The sequence below is a fragment of the Podarcis raffonei genome, chromosome 3 (genome assembly GCF_027172205.1).
Source record: "Podarcis raffonei isolate rPodRaf1 chromosome 3, rPodRaf1.pri, whole genome shotgun sequence".
NCBI lineage: Eukaryota > Metazoa > Chordata > Lepidosauria > Squamata > Lacertidae > Podarcis > Podarcis raffonei.
Window position 1 is genome coordinate 48893514 of NC_070604.1, and position 17811 is coordinate 48911324.

The window sequence follows — 17811 nt, forward strand, 5'->3', positions numbered from 1 at the left end:
TCTGTAAGAGGCCATGTACTTGAATTGTACTATATAAATAATGTTTTTCTACATCTCCGGTATTTAAAACCTTCAAATTCTGCAACCAGAAACTGAAATGATAAATTCAAATTTTAATTCAAATTTTATTAAACGGTCACAGACCAGATTAACTCGTACAGCTAGTCAGCAAAGCATAACACCGGAAAAAACAAATCACAATTTCAATACAGATTAGGCCATAACAGCAATTTAAAATTTGACAGCATAAATAAAATTAAGTATTTGCCTTCGACTGCATATTGGCATTGGAAAGCTCTTGTTTCCTGCGCCTAATAGCGGCTACACAGAATTTGGCAACATTGATCGTAATTTCAGGAACCTTATCTTCTACCAAGGCTCTCATACGTTGGAGTTCTGGTTCATTTTTAAGCTTTTGTAGAACTGGGGCAATAAGGGTCAGGCGTAGATCCTCGTAGTAACTACAGTGCAGCAATACATGCAGACTTGTTTCCACTTCCGATGAGCCACATGGGCAAACACGTGACTCATATGGTTTGCCCTCATATCTGCCTAGCAGCAGGGCAGAGGGCAAAACGTTAAATCTGGCCAGGGTAAAGGAGTGTCTGTACTTAGGTATTTGTAAATCAGCCAGATAATTTGCGGGTGAGAACCCTCTCCCAAAGTCTCTAATGGTGGCATATTTATCCATTTTGCCCATATGACATTGCAGCTCTATGTCCCTAATGCGTTGAAGCACTTGACTTCTGGCTCTCTCATATCCTGCCACTATCAAGATCTGCGGGGAGAAGCCCAAGCTTCTTATCTTTTCAAACAGGGAAGCTTTCCAGGTAGAATGAAAGGTGTCTAAGAGTGTTAAAGGAGCCAAATGATAAAATCACGATTAATTGCACTGATCACATCATTATTATTTGGTGGTATTCAACCAAGTTTTACTCAGAGCAGATGCTCTGCTGTGGTACACACCCACTGAAACATCACTGGGGGGGGGGGAACCATCCCTGCAAGAAAGGTAATATTCACACCTTTCATTTGTGCTGAAGTGCGAATTTATTCAGTTTTAAGATATCTTTTTGCATCAAAAGAAGCTTGTGAAAAATATAGATTAACTAATTGAAAGAAACAGTACGTCTGAATCAGGGCTGACATTGTATGTACAGTGCTAAAACAAACAAACAAATAACAAATAAACAAACAAAAACAGCACATGGAGCACACTGAACACACACTAAACTGTAGTGTGTACACAAATGATGCCATGAACATAAACATAGATAGATTGCTAGTTTCCCTTCATTTTTGTGGGCTAGATTAAATCACCCTGGACTTGGGTATTTTCTAACTATAATCAATGTAACAGCATCAGTTTAAGTGACTTTTGTTCCCGCTATTCATGCAGTGTTAAACACTGGACAGAAATGTTTTATTCTTCTCAGTTCCATTTGTATCTTTCCCTTTTGGCAGAATCCCACACACACACACACACTCCCCCAAAAACCCCAACACAGAAAAGGAACATACAAATATACCTTGAAATATTTCCCCCCCCCCAAGATACAATTCATTATATTGTATAATTTGCATTGCAGAAAACTAATTGTCCTTACCATTCTACTGCAGTTTTAAGGATATCAGAGACATGATCTTGCCTGAGTAACACACACAGAGACATAGGTTGATATTGCATAAAAACTACCCCCATTGGAAACAATAGAAACAGGACAATACATTTTAGATGATCTTTGAAAAGATGTTGGCCTGAGGCCAAATACTGAGAAAAAAGCACACAAGCCAAGCTCAACATGATTGTAGCACATTAGCAATTAAAATTTTGTTTTAAAATGCCTCCTTTGAGATAAAACAAAACAATGCAAAGCTTAACTTTAAACTGCTCTTGAAATTCTTTGAATAATTAATGGAAGCAGGTGCATCAAGTCTTATTGTGGACTTGCAAGCTATGATGGATTCACCATTTATTTCTAGTTAATAAGTAACTTGGTTGCCTTTGCTGTCTGGGAAAGTGCATAAGAAACTGTTAACCACAGGTTGAATGCAAGTGTCTGGCTACCTAGGTAAAAGTATGCACCAACCATAAGATTTGGTTCAGATCCAGATTTGATGCTTTGTAAAACCACCTGATTTGGCCCAGAACAATTCAGAGGCTCCTCAGTTTCCCCTAGGTGTCCAAGTCCGTTTCATCCTCCCTACCCACATTTATTATTGGGATATCAAAAATTAGCTATAACCTTTCTCTTTTGACAGAAATGGATGAAATTTGCAGGTAAAGTAGATTCTCAAAGGTTGATAGAGCCATTTTAAAAGTTTGTTTTCTTTTTAAAGGAAACATAAAATTTAGATTTAGTGGCAGAATAGATAAATTTGAAGGCAAGGATGCACATTCTGAGGGTATGAATCCTGTTAAATCTCAGAATAATAGATGCAGTGGTTTTCTTGCAAGGGCAGCCATTACCATTTTAGGATGAGAACTACTTAAATCTCTCCTAGTGTATCATGGGTAAGTAGTGTGAAAATTGCAAATGTGAGAGAGGTGCCCCTAGGAAAACCTGCCAAATGCAAATAGCTCTGGGGTGTTTGTGCTAGACACCTTTAAGGTTGATTTTGGAAAGGGAAGAACTAAGGGATCCACTTTCCAAGTAAAATAATTCATTCTAGGTAAAGGTAAAGGGACCCCTGACCATTAGGTCCAGTCGTGACCGACTCTGGGGTTGTGGCGCTCATCTCGCTTTATTGGCCGAGGGAGCCGGCGTACAGCTTCCAGTTCATGTGGCCAGCATGACTAAGCCACTTCTGGCGAACCAGAGCAGCACACGGAAACACCATTTACCTTCCCGCCAGAGCGGTTCCTATTTATCTACTTGCACTTTGACGTGCTTTTGAACTGCTGGGTTGGCAGGAGCAGGGACCGAACAATGGGAGCTCACCCCGTTGCGGGGATTCGAACCGCCGACCTTCTGATTGGCAAGTCCTAGGCTCTGTGGTTTAACCCACAGCGCCACCCGCGTCCCTTAATTCATTCTACTTACAGGCTAACCACAGCCCATTGGTTGGATCTGATCTATCAAGCTGCAGGAAGTGGCCTTTCAGCCCCCTGGAACTTTATCTCTTGATCTGATCAGAAGATAAAGTGATTTTATCACTTTAGAGAGTGATTGCTAAAGAACAGACAACATGCTTTCTTTGTCAGTGGCATTGCTGAAATGCTGCTTGTGTGTTTGTGCAAGTGTATGTGTGCCTGTATGTCTGCGTATGTGCTAAATATGTGCTTGTGTTCTGTTTGATGTAGCGAATCTGTGTATGTGTGTATGGTTTGTATGACTATTCTGTGTGTGCATGCACAGGTGCACTGCCATGTGGCTCTTGAAGGGATGGCTTCCCTGGATTACCCTGGATTACAGGCAGGGCCAGTCCAAGACCTGAGGCGAACCACCCACCAGGGAAGAAGGGGTGAGTGAAGATCTACACCAGGAACCCAAAACTACATTTGGAGCAAGGGTGGGAGGAGACCAGCAGCCAAGAGACCGCTGTAGAGAGTATGGGGGTAAGGCTACTAAGGAGGAGGCGGATCTAGCCTCCAATGAGCACATCACAGCCATTGCTGACATTGCAGTGATGGCGGCAGCAGCAAGTGATGCATTCATTGGAGTTGGATCTGCCATCCCTGTGGATCCTGCTGCCTGAGGTGGTCTTCTCACTTTGCCTCATGGGAGGGCTGGCCTTGATTACAGGATTACAGGATTACAGGATCTGTGAGTCACAGAAGAGGTCTTCCTACGTGTTCTCTTCCCTCTCTGGTGTTTGCTTGCCCTTCTCCCATCAACCCACCCTTGTCCAGTAGTGTTATGGCCACCTTAGAGATACTCTCTTTGCTTTCAGAATACACTTGTATTCTGCATTAAATAAAATGCCTGAATTGCCAAGGTGTCCTGAAATACTTCAGGGGTCCCTGCATCAATTCAACACATACCTAATTTTCTCACAAAGCATCTGACTTTTTAATTTTTAAAAAAGAAAGCCTTAGTTCAATATTTCATTTTCTTCTCCCATGCCCAGCAAATCACCCAGGGGTAGAAAAGGTATTACCAATGGATATAAGAGTCTTGGACAGGCTCTTTGCATAGGGAGAGAGGGCTGTTGAGCATCCCTCTAGAGACCTCATTTCCAGGCCTCCCTCGTTGTTAGGATATGACCTAACAATAATAATAAAATGGAGTTGTTTGAGTTTTCTCATCATCTTTTAACAAAATAAAATTGCCTACCCCCTTAATTTTTTTAAGAATATATTAGCAATAATGATTTTATAGGCTGTGTGCAAACTACAACAGCCATTACATCTAACTTTTCCAAGTACTTCACCACTGGCTTTTTCTTCAAAGGAATCCTTAAGCTATCTTGGCTATTTCCATATTCTGCTTCACAAACTCTCTTTGAAGGAATGTGTGTGTGTGTGTATAAAACACAAACCAGCAACTAATAAAAAGGCATTATGTAATAGCAATTAAGTTCAAACCATTCTGTAATCACAATTCTGCACCACAGTTTGGCTTTATTAAGTGTTTCTAAAAACATGTAAGAGGGGCTAGTGTACAGAGGCACACCATTTATTCTGATCTGCACACTAAGCACTTCACAATAAATTCAGTCAAAAGAGAAAGATGAATTAATTTAGCAAAAAAACCCACCCCAAACCAGCCAGTCAGAATAATATTTCAATAGTTATCTTACACAAGCAGCAGAGAGACCAAAATGGTGAAACAATTAGTAATGAAACTGAAACATTTACAATATTATCTGAGATACCTATAATTTCCTAGGGAATATGAAAAAAAAAATGTTCTTAGTGCTGCATTTACAGGCACTTTCCCATGTTACTTATCTCAATAAAAAAAAATGAAACCCACAATCAAATAAAAATATAGATTTTAATCATTTCCCCCCAAGCTGGTCAGCAGGCGGGAAAACTAATACTGCTTTAAAACTTGAACACTGAAATACTTTCTTGCTTAGAAACTATTCCAAAATAAATTTTATTTTCTTCAGTCTTTCCATAGAAATGGCCACAACCCAACTCAGAAGTAAACATATTTTAAGCCTCTCAAATTAAACGGCTCAAGAGTGCTTAACTTTGAATTTTATTGTGGCTATCAATTGCACGAAACAAAATTTCAGTTCAATTTCACTTTTCCACTCATTGATATCAACTCTGCTTTTTTAGCCCTTAAACATGCACTTCATGTGTTTTTTATTATTGCTGTTCTTTTGTCTTTTATGCAATACAAGCCCTTGAAATGCTAATGATTCTGATGATAGTTTTAACATTTTCCAGCTTCTATTATGCAAAAAAAGGCCACAAATAGAAGCGTACAACATAAAGAACCCAACCTTTACCTGAAGAACAAATATTCTATCCAAACTTTTGTTGTTGTTGAAAACTTCTCTGTTGCCCTCTCCCCCCCAAACTTCAGTAATGACCAAGGGTCCTGGGAAAGTGATGCAGAAACCCAGAAGACACTGGAGAGACTGAAGACACATCGGAATGGGTTCACAGGAAAGCAGCAAGGTGGTGCCAGTGTTTCTGTTAAGCGCACTTCAAAACAAAGTGTGCTCCAACATTGCCATTTTTATTTTGAAGGGAAAGCTGCCAATTAATAGCTGTTGCTGGTGAGTTGTGATCATGCAGTAAGCCATAAATAGTAATTTCTCTGCCTTTCTCCTGCCTTGCAGCTGAGGCTAGAAATGTGGGTAGCAGAGGGACACCCAAGCTCCATTCCCATGGCAGTTAATTCCATTTTCATATTTCCCTGTTAATTTCTGCATTGTGTTTGATCTCTCTTTTTCTCCCATCTGCCATCCATCTTGGGATATACGCCTCTTCAAGTTCTCTTCATCACTTTCTGTTGTTTGCTTCCACGTATTCACACAACCCCTGCTGTTAGTTGGAGCTTCCACATGATATAAAAGTCACTTCCGGAACTATAGTGAGCTTTAGTGGGCCTGGAGTGAAATACTGCACAAGTTTAGCACTCATTTCAATTATTATTTGCAAACAGATTTGTTTTTTTTGTTTTCTGGAAGCAAAGAACACAAAAATGAGCACTAAACTTCCACTGTTCCAGAAGTAGCTTTCACCTGAAACTGTTCTTAACCTGAAGCACCACTTTAGCTAATGGGGCCTCCCGCTGCCGCCGCGCCGCTGGAGCACAATTTCTTTTCTCATCCTGAAGTTAAGTTCTTAACCTGAGGTACTATTTCTGGGTTAGCGGAGTCTGTAACCTGAAGCATATGTAACCCGAAGCGTATGTAACCCGGGGTACCACTGTATAGAATGCATAACTTAACAGCTAGAGAAAGGTTGTGGAAATGGAATAAGCAGTCATGTGAGTGCAGCCGCAGTCAAGAAGCCTCCCAACCTCCTTCCGAGGCATATTGTCTGAGGGCTACCATTTCTGGTGATGGGGGATAGAGAATCATGTAAGCAAGAAAAAGACAGTAGCTGCTACTACGTCCTGTCCCTTATTCATGGTATGCCTTTCTCTTGTGTCTGTGGCATTTGGGCTTCCTCAAAACAGGGATGAGGAACTTCTGATCCAGGGGCCAAATGCAGTCTTCAGACTTCTCCCGTCCCCTCTCCAAGCCATGTCTCTCACTAGCCCTTCTCCAGTCCTTCACAGAGTGCTTTTGCCCAGGTGAACTGTGTCCCTGAACCATAAATGATGCCTCTTGCTTGCATGGAGAAATGAAAAACGTGTGTGTGTAGAAACTTCTGACTTACAGTAGACCACATTTCCGCCACATATAACTACGGTAAGAGTCACTTCCATTGTTCCACACACTTTCACTCCTGACTCTGCCCACTAGTATGTGGTTCTTGAAAGGTTCTTTGAAGGCAATGTGGCCATCCAGCTGAAGAATGTTCTCCATCCAGCTTTAGAGACATTTGTCCTTTTTAGGAAGAGGTTCAAGGCCAAGTGCACCGCTTAAGCCCCAAAGCACTCATCTAACTTTTTGGGATAATAAATGGTGTATACTAATAAAGCTGTTCCCTGCTACTATGTACTGTATGTCATAAAACTTTTTTAAAATATTTATTTTTATGAAGGTTTTCTCCATTTGGTGAAAATAGGTGAAGATCTGCAGTGGGCATTCTGATCTAAAAACATATTGCTCTGTGGGAAATGGATATAACATGAGGCTTTGGGGAGGATCCAGGAAAAATATATGCTGTGGTAGCACTCTGTCTAAACCTTTAGTTTTCGGACCAGTAAAAAGATAACTAATTTTTTCTTCTTCAATTCTTGCGATTCTTATTGCATACTGGTGTGATTGCACTTCTTTCAGAAATTACCAATCTTGTATTTCTGTAAGGATTAGAGTGTTCAAATTTACAGAAAAAAATCTTCTTTACAAACACCATATTTTACTTTAAGACCTAATGCTTTTTCATTTCAAAAAAATCCCTCTAAAGCACTAGATCTTTTATATGAGATAGGACCAAACTGAAAATACATGAACACTTCTCTACCACCGCTTTCTACTCTCCAATACTCTGAAGCAAAACATTATCCTCAACGGATGCGGAATACTTTTTCCTTTCTTTTTTGAGTTAGAAGAATATGGACAAATTAGTCTTTCAAAAAACCTAATGGTGATAGAAGGGATGCTGCCTAATAATCAATCATCAATCAATCAATTAACAGTTCAACTGTGTTGTAAAATTCCTCTAGGCTACGCTTATAAATGTTATCTTAGATGGTTTCCATGAGTGTAGCCAGGATTTCTGTGCTGGCAATTTGAGTTGTAAAAACCTACACTTAGAAGAGCACAGATGTGAAGCCAATGTAGGATCTAATTTGAACCTCAAGTCACCTCCAGACAACCTGTTTATTCATCCTAGTTTGCTTGCACAAAGCTTATGCAGAGGTTAGACTGCATCTAGTCTTTGCTGTGAATTCATTCTGATTTGTTTGAGGAGCAGTTATATAACAAGCATCACCCTACACTTTCATTGCATTTCCTTGATACTTTTCAAGCTACAAAATGTCATATTATTATTATTTTTTACAGTGGATAAGTTGCACTAGGGTAACAGAGCCTTTTAATCCACTTTAGCTTCACAAAGTTCCCTTGAGCAAAATGGTGGCAGTCTGGTGGCACCCTTAGTCTTCTCTGAACATTCCAGTTAATGCCAGTTTATGAATCATTTGAACGGTACCAGTGAATATTATCTGACAAGGCTGTGGAAGTCTGAATAAAGAGTTTAATTTTTTATTGGACAAGTCTTGCGTTCCTAGCCTAATTTTCATGAAGAAAATAATCCGTTGTCTTTAGACATATTACTGATTGTAAAAACAGAAGGCACACGTTTTAAACACTATAGTGATAACAATATTTAAACAAAACTGTGTTTATCTAACTGCAAAGAAAACATAAACATGCATATCCTGAACTACATAAAACAAGGCTTATTTTAGAAGGTTAACATCTGCAAATATACAGAGTCCAAAGAAGCACTCTTCTGTCACAGGTATGTACATATATAATTCTTAATTACACTGGATATAATTTATAAAGTTACATTTTTAAAAATGCAAAATAAAAAATATCTTTACAGAACAACTTTAGGATAGCTATCTGTCAGCAAAGTACAATGTTTTAAAGCCTGGTTCACACATGCATGGCGTATTTATTGTATCCACGTGTGACTATATATGTTGGTAAACCAACACATGAAGGAACTTTAATGTGAGCTGCATAGCACGTAAAGCAGCCAGCGGCGATTTCTATGATTGTGGCAACAAATTCTCCAGCTACCATGATCACAAAGAATGCTGTAGTTATCTTTATATACCTCTTGGATATCAGTAACATTCCTCTATAGGCAGGTACACATGATTGTGTAGTCACATACTTGACCTCACAACGGGGTTGGGGGAAGAGACACAACCAAGGATTTCATCAGCTAAGCAATCCTGCTATCTCCAATTCCCTAAAAGAAATGGTGATCTCTGTGTAGGAGTGCAGACCAACACACCCTACTTAGCATTTTCTGCAGGCTTGTAGAAAAGTTTCAGGAAAAGTGGTAGAAATGAACCAAGTGGTTCCACCTGCCCATTTTTAGTAAAAATAGTTGAGTAAAAATATGAGCCTTAATTTATGACTGAACTGACAGCTGAGATTTATTTCTGGTTGAAATCATGTCCTTCTCCAAGAGTCCCTCCTTTTTCAGTTTAAATTTCAGTGGGTTTTTGAGTACTACTCACTGCTGCAGCAGACTTCTTGGAATAGAAATCCTGTCTGTTGTCTTATTTTCTATAAGAAGCAACATCAGCAGAATAAGCAAGCAATCCAGAGAAACTTACACATGCTAAAGACTCATTAAAATAAAAGAGATAGAACTATTTTATACCATCTCACACTTACTGATTTCAGTTCTGGTTTAAATCATTGTTTTAACTGCGTGATATGTTTTACAAATTTTGTTTTTTGTAATGGCTTCAGCTACACTAATAAATCATATTCATATTCATTTGCTTCCAAAAAGTTGGCTTACTCCAACCGAATAATCCTACCAAGGAAGGAACCTTTGCTTGAAATCACATGGAACTCTGTAACATGAAATGTCCCCCCACTTTGCAATAAATCCAAATGAGATGCGCTTGCTGGGTGCATAAAACATGCAGAAACTGAAAAAAACAAGGTTGAATCGGTGCATGGGGTTTCTCCTTTGTCTCCTCTTAAATTGTAATATTTTACTATCATTGTTTCAATCATAATCTATCAGATTAATACTTGTGTTTTTAAACTTGGAAGTCTTTGTCTACTTGAAAGGGATTCTTATATAGCTACAGAAATAGCTTAATTGTACATCTGAAAATCAGATATGTAAATATAGGATTGACAATTAGTGATGGGTCAACTTCTCCTGGCTTGCTTTGTATCTACTTTGTCTTTCAAAGTCTTTTCTTCTGCACCATCACTGGTTCCCCCATCCTTAGGCTCAACCTAGTAGTGTAAGTGGAGAGAGAAACCATCAATGAGGAAGGCTGGCAATAGCCCGAGGCTTAAGTTGCTAGGATTCCTAAAAGCAAGAGACACCCATAGAACTTGTATCATGTAATGCAGGGTCTTTAGTGTCTGTCAGCTCTTTGATTAACTAAGAAGGTCACAGATTTTTATGTGTAACTAAACGTTTAGTTTATTAGGGTGCAATCCTACAGTCCCTGGGTACCATAGAACTTTCTTGTAGCAAGAATGAAGGTAGAAGCAATGAGAGACAACTTAAAAGACTAATGCTAAAACTTAAAAATTGAGGTCTCTCTTTTATTTCTTGCTTAGTTTTTGCTACAAGCTTATTTCACTGTTAAAATCCAAGCAGTCTTGAATGCTCCATAATATGCATTTAAACGTATGCCACCTTATATTCACATGATTCTTTCTAGTTCAAATATGGAGGTCCACTTGTGAAGTACAGTAACTGGAAACTGTACACGGAATAATGGCTTATCACATTTTAAATCTTTGATTTGACGTTTAACCTTCATGTCAAGAAGAGTTAACTTTTCCCCATTATTCACAGAATATTTTTCTTTGAAAAAAGTCAGCACAAATTCACAGGAAACGGAATTGTCAAATCAATTCCATATAGCAGCATATGAAGTGAGTCACTGAGTGAAACTCTTCTTGATGAGCACATTAGGAAAATTGGCATTCAGTTCTAGGACAACTCTATTATCAATTTGTGAACAGAAGGACACGTCAAGTAAGGAAAGATCTTTGCAAGACTCCAGCAATTTTCTTAAAGAAGCAGGGCTCACCATTCTTGTGCCTAGAAAATAAAGGGAGGGGACAAAAGGGAAAAGAAACCAGTTGAAAGTTAAATAAATAAACAGAGTACAATGTGCTATTGAGAAGGTGAGGAAGTGCAATGTTTATTGTCAGTAAAAAGATTTCATTTTAAGGGGGCTTTCCCTTATCCAAATCAATAGAACAAACTGAAGCCTCTCTGACATCCAAACACAGGCTTAAAGGGCAGTGTGGCATAGTGAACCCAGAAGACTTTGTTCACCCCTGAAACTCACTGGATGGTCTCTATAAGGTTGCTGTAATGATAAAAGGGCTACTCATCTTCTTTGAGAAAGGTAGAATAAAAGGTGTGATGGTGGGGAATTAGCAGAAAGTCACATAATAGTCATTAGTTTCACACTAACTGCCTCCTTTCCTATTATCCTCTCTGACACATACTGGAAAACCAGTTCTATGTACCGTACTCGATAAGTCTTCTATCAGTAAAATGGCCCAGTTGAGACTAGCCCAAAGCACTAACTACAGAAATCAAAACACGCTCTGAACAATCTTTGCAGTGTGCAGAAATGTGGTTTAATTAAAACAAAAGCATGCCTTGTCATTCTGTGTTCCATCCACAACTCCCCAGATGCACCCGCTGTGTTCTTGTGAATATTTAGAGAGGGACATCACTTAGAAAACAGGTCAGAAGAAATCATACATCATATACTTTCCTCCAAGCTTCATGGCATTAACCATCAAAAGGTATTAATATAACATTTCACAGGACTCGTTCTGAATTTTTGATAGTTGCTCTCATTGGGCTACCTACCCACAATTAGTTTTAAATAATCACAGATAAAAACAGTCAATTTTTTCCGTGTACGAATTATTTGATACAGGCATGTTAAGGTCTGCTTAAGACCACCTTGCTGCCAACAAGCATATATCTATTAAAAAATCTGAACAGTGGGTTGTATTTGGCTAAGTCCTATTCAGAGTAGACCCACAGAAATGAATAAACCCTAATCATGCCCATTAACTTCCAATAGGTTTGCACAGGAGTAGGACTAGCATTGATTACTACCCGGTGCGGAAAGAAGTTAGAACAAGTATCTTCAGATTGTTCTCTAAAATGTTCTTGGAATCCGACAGCTCCCAAGACAGGGAATACTGCATTGAATTGGTGGTGGAAGGGTTAAAGAGTGGCCTGGGAGTTCTGTGGAGACCTTTGGAAGGGAAGCTCTTAGAAATTCAGGCGCAAGATGCCTTTCTGGAGAGGGGACTATGTTTTTAATGTGCTGCTTATTTCTGTACAGAAACTGAGTAACTGCATTTTGAAACTGTCAAGGAAAGCTGATGATTTTGACAGCCATGAAGGGGACAGTTGGAGCTTTTGGCATTCTAGGAAGATGTGGGAGGTTTTTTTTTTTGGGGGGGGGGTTTACAGCATGTATGAGGTAGTGAAATATTCTTGTACAAGGGGGAAACACATTGTTATTCCTCCTTTCATGCCCGGGTGGTTTTACATATTTGAAAATAGAGCTTTTAAATTTGTGTGAACTTACCTAGAATTACAAATTTTAATTCAGCGAGTTTGGATAGCAACTGATGTATTGTGCATACAGATGGCTTAAACCCACCACATTCTTCTAAGCTGTACTTTATGCTGCCTGGCTGCAGTCAAAATATCAAAGGGAGTTTGTTTTTCTGGAGCATGTTCTTTGCCCTTATTTAAGCATAATCCACACATATGCTGCAGTTTATGTGATCACACAATGGCACTGCATATGGTGCCCTGCAGGCAAGGAACAAAACTATGCATTCCACTTTCACATATTACCCATTTTCATACTTTAATCAGTCCACTAAACCTGGCATTTCAGGATTAACAAACAGGAAGGAATGCAAGGGGCAAATATTACAGGAACCTACACAACATCATCCAACAGGGTGACCAAGTTGCAGACTTGCAAATACCTAAGTCCTTTTAGTTGTGCCTATCAAATTCAGTAACTGCACTGATTCCTGAATCAAAATTTCTACAGTAGAGAAACTAGACATTTTGCTGTGACATCTTTGTCTGTTCTTAATTTTTTGTTATTAGTGCCAACAAGAGAGCTAGATGGGAAAGGGGGCAAAACTAACTTTCCAAAAGAAGGGATTAAAGTTCTCCCTATGGAAGAGATTGCAGAGATTTAGGCAGAGACTGTGCTCAAGAAGGAAGTACATTCAGGTGTGGGAGACGGGAGTGCACTGAGTCACTCAAAAGTAGCGAAGGCAAATCTATCTGCATTTTTATGGATTCAGTTATTGTTGTAAGACGTCTTCAGCCTTGAAGAGTTTGGAATTTAAAATTTAAAAAATACTTATATCCCAGGCCTGCCTCCCAAGCACCTCAGTAGTAGTAGAAGCAGCTTGCAACAAACATTTTAAGATGAATAAAAACAATATGTTAAAGCCCAGGATTTACCATGGGACACCGGTGGCGCTGTGGGTTAAACCACAGAGCCTAGGGCTTGCCGATCAGAAGGTCGGCGGTTCGAATCCCCACGATGGGGTGAGCTCCCGTTGCTCAGTCCCTGCTCGTTTCTGTGCACTGCTCTGGTTCACCAAGAGTGGCTTAGTCATGCTGGGCACATGACCAGGAAGCTGTACGCCGGCTCCTTCAGCCAATAAAGCGAGATGAGCGCCAAAACCCCAGAGTTGTCCGCAACTGGACCTAATGGTCAGGGGTCCCTTTACCTTTACCTAACATTTACCACACAGCTTAGAAAACACCCAAAGCATCACTAATCCAACAAACCATATCCGTTCTAAAAAGTAAGGTCTTGATTGATCTCCTGAAATGTGCAAAGGAATCCTTTCTTTGGAAACAAAATTTCAAATCCATATTCTATTGGAATGCTAAACTGCATGACTAAATAGAAAAATGCCTCGGGCTTCGATCCTAAACACACGCTTGAACACAATGGGATTTATTTATGAGGAAATACATAGAACTGGGGAGGCTTTATTAACCACTGCCATGGAAAAATTGGTGGAAGCATATATTTTAACTTTATACAAGGGGTTTGGTGTATTGTTTTCTTTTGCTGTATGGAAGTTTGAGATCAATCCATCTGTATAGATGGGCTTCTGTAACACCAGCAAAGATGGAAGAATCCTGCTGTCTATGCAGTCACACAGCATGACACTTGTGTAAATGAACAACGCCCTTCTTACCACATTACACTGGAGCAGCATTTTTTCTAGGCCTGGAATACCCAGAACTAGTGCTTTGATTTTATGTGTCAATGAATTAGCTTCTTTTGGCTTCCTCTTTACATGCCACAAACACAGGAACATTCATATGAACTATTTAGTATGGATATTTCAAGACTGTGTATCAGAACACAAAGCTTTCCATTATTATTGTACTTTTGGCTAAGATAGTTAACATGATGTGTAACCTATAAAAACAACTCCTTTGAAAATGAAAAATGAAAATGAAAAAGCTTTCATTTTGACTAGCAAAAGCTTTCTATGGTTTTAAGCTGTAGTTTAAGTTTTAAGCTTTTGGGGCTGGGGGGGTGCAGAGACAATCTCTTATACCAATTGCAATAGGAAATGAAAAATTATGCTGATTTCTTTTTCAAAAAATAAAAATTTGGTTTCTTTTTGAAGAAAGAAGCCCAACAGAGCACTCTATTATGTGCTCTGCAAGAAACTGTTTGATCATAAGGTTCACACTTTATAAATATATCCTGTCACACGCTATTCAAATTCCAAGAGCTTTTGAAAACCGGCAATTGCAGTTAAAACATTTTCGGGAAATCATCAGAAAACTAGTCCCTTTAGCAGCAAAGGATAAACGATTAAACAAATTTGCTGCCTGCTTCACAATCCAGTAAATCAAAGAATCTGGAATTAAACTGGTCTAACCCCATAATCCATTACGCTTTGAACCCGTGAGAGCATTCTCACGGAAACTTTTTATATGTGAATCATGAACCCAGTATTTACTTTCAAGACCACATCTTCTTTTATACAACACATACAGTTTATCTTCTGCTGTTGATACAACCGATCGATTTAAAGAAGATCCAAGTGTTTTTATGGCTACTCACCCAAAATATCAAGCTGCCGGAGATTAGTACAATTTGCAGCAAGTTCATCTATGTCAGAGTCACACACAGACCTGTTGGCTGTCAGAAAGAGCTTTTGCAAGTTTGGGAGTTTACGCGCAAGGTGCGCAAAGCAGCCGGTGCTGCTCTGAAGGGTTGGGCACCAGCCAAGATCCAGCTCCTCCAACAGTGGACAGCCAGAAGCTAGCTCTGCTATTCCATTTTCAGTAATGTTTTTACATCGCCATAAGTCCAGTGTACGAAGTTTTTTGCACTTGGCTCCCATCATGCTAGCTATTGTGTCATAGTCTTCAATCTGTGAAGAAATAACACTCATTTGGAGGATACTGGTATTTATACCCTCAATCTTGCATTTAAAATTATGAACCTGTTAGTTGCAGGTTGGACACAAGTACCACAAATTTCAAGCGTGTTTATAAGCAAATTGTCTTTAATACCCATATGCAGCCTGCAAACATTATTCTGTGCAACATCACACACTTCAGGTCTCCTAAATAGGGATGGCCAGTTTGCCAAGAGGTCATGGGTGGCCCCCAGGGACCCCCTCACCTTCATTTTGTGACTATTTGGGATACACCATGTGGTAAATTCTGTATTGAAGCAATTCCATATACTCAGGGAACACAATGTTTAAAAACCTGTTTCATGGCAGAGTATATGGGTGGCAACCATCTTGATAATGTCAGGCTATGAGTCAGTCATGAGTGGCACCATGAATATTCTTCAACTATAGAGGATTATTACTCAAATGAAACTATCTGTTTTATTACTCTGCCACAAAATTAAGCATGCTCCTATTTTTAAATGCTTTGCTTTAAGTGTTATGCTTTTTAATGGGTTTGTTTTATATATATATAATATTTTAATGGGATATATATATATATATATATATATATATATATATATATTGCATTTTTAATGTTTTGACAGAATTGTTTTATTGTGTATTTGAATTAAGTGTAGACACTTTATAATTGATTTTATACTTGCAAACTGCTTAGAAGCCATTTTGGCATGGAAGTGGTATATAAATCAATGAATAGTAGTAATAATACAATGTCTGTTCTGCATAAGAATTGTGATACATAGGAGCAGGGAAGCTGCAGATCATGGACCAATCACCGATAACACTGTATAGTTATTTCCTATACTTTTTTGGGGGGGTAGGGAGTACTTGCAAAACGCAGTCATGGCTGCTGCAATCTGGCTGTGTGTGACACTGGAAAGCAGAGGGCGAAATAGGGCTGGGATGTAAACTATATAATGTCCACTCCACTCCACACACAAAATGGTTTTCCATGGCAGATTTCGGCTTCTGCAGTGGAATCTGATGAATAATTATAATTTGAGCTTGGGAGGGGGGAATATACAACTCAAAAACATATGAAGTCTAGCTCATAATCCTAAAGGTGCATAAGTAGAAGGAAATGAACGTTTAAAAATCTGGAAGCTATATATTTGAATATACACATGCACGTGACAAGCGACATCATCGTATGGGAAACACCACAACAGGGATTTCCATGACTTGAACTAAATACATAAATTAATTCTACCCACCTATGGCTATACACAGGAGGATTTCTGCAATTCCTACAAAGTAGCCCAAGTGATGAAATAGAAGCTTGGCAGATGGACAGATGTAAATTCAAGCAAACATTTATTTTATCTTTTTATAAGAAGTGCATAGGTATTAGATGAAAGGATGAAAACAGGCGGTTAGATTTTTCTGCAAGTGAGCTGGGAAGTCTAAATGCTGATAACATACACTGAGCCTGGACTTTTAAAACTTACCATTACACAGCTACCCAGGCTGAGGTGCTGAAGATCTGAACAGAAGTTCAGAATGCTGAGCAGTGCTGTTTGCTGCCATTGGGGAACACATCAGAAGCAAATATAGAAAGCAAACACAAAGAGAAAGGGTCAATTAGACATTAAAGGCTGTCACCACTTTCCCTGAAATTCAGCTCAAAACCTAGGTAACAGACACCACAAATGCCATTTAATGAGTCCCCAGATGCTCTAACCATTGATTGGCTTAGAGTCAAGGTAATCATTACAAGCCTTTATATAATAAGTCACTCTGGATGTGGTTTTGCATGCCCTGAAGACACCTTTATTCCCATGACCTATCAGTTCCTTTCCCTTAGGAAAGCTCTTAGAAGTCTGGCAAATTCAAACAACAAGCAAGGCCACACCAAAAACACAGAGGGCTGGTGACATCCCAGAAAAGTACAGCATCTCTGACATTCACTGATCGGCTGCAGCCTGATGGAACTGCCAATAGAGTCACACAGCATCAGGACCGAGCTGGTGACTTTAATGTCACAGGATGCTCTTGCTGACAAGGGTACTGACAATCATTGAGCTCCTGTCACTAGCAACATACAGATGGAAACAAATACAATGTGCACTTTACAGTCATGTTGCTGCTATTTTAAACATGCTTATGGTGAGGTGCCACATCATTAAAACACAGCAAGAGGGACTCCACTAGAATATCAGATGCACCTTGCGAAATTTTTTTTTTTGAGGTTGCAGTAAGCATTACAACTTTAGGCATATAATACACATCTCACACAAAATAATCACAAACACATATTCCAAATTAGTAGTCCAAGTTGTCCTGAGACATAGTTTTCTGTATTTCGTATCTTAGTCTGAAGTGCGATATTTAGTTTAGAAATAGGCTTCACAGGAAAATAAACTGGGGACCAACATGATTAAATAAAAATTCTGAATGATTTACTTCTACTAGAGTAAAAACATTAAAAATGTTATATTTTTATAAGTTTGGTGTATTTCTTTGAGGCTTGAAAAATACTTTTTCAGGATTTTTACTGAAGGAAAAAAAATGCATAAATACATATCACAGTTAAGCATT

At 39.0% G+C, this 17811-nt stretch overlaps 1 protein-coding gene across 5 annotated transcripts in view; it reads right to left on the reverse strand.

The window, feature by feature from the left end:
- Positions 1-8261: 8261 nt before the first annotated feature.
- Positions 8262-17811, reverse strand: part of FBXL4 (F-box and leucine rich repeat protein 4) — a 28728-nt gene continuing 19178 nt past the window's right edge. For all 5 annotated transcript variants that reach the window (XM_053381516.1, XM_053381517.1, XM_053381520.1 and 2 more), the window contains exons 6-8: positions 16722-16793; positions 14910-15222; positions 8262-10843 (exon numbers count right to left, since the gene is read on the reverse strand). In XM_053381516.1, coding sequence (XP_053237491.1) covers positions 10680-10843; positions 14910-15222; positions 16722-16793 — 549 coding nt within the window. In that variant the 3' untranslated portion in view covers positions 8262-10679. The remainder of the gene's footprint in view (positions 10844-14909; positions 15223-16721; positions 16794-17811) is intronic.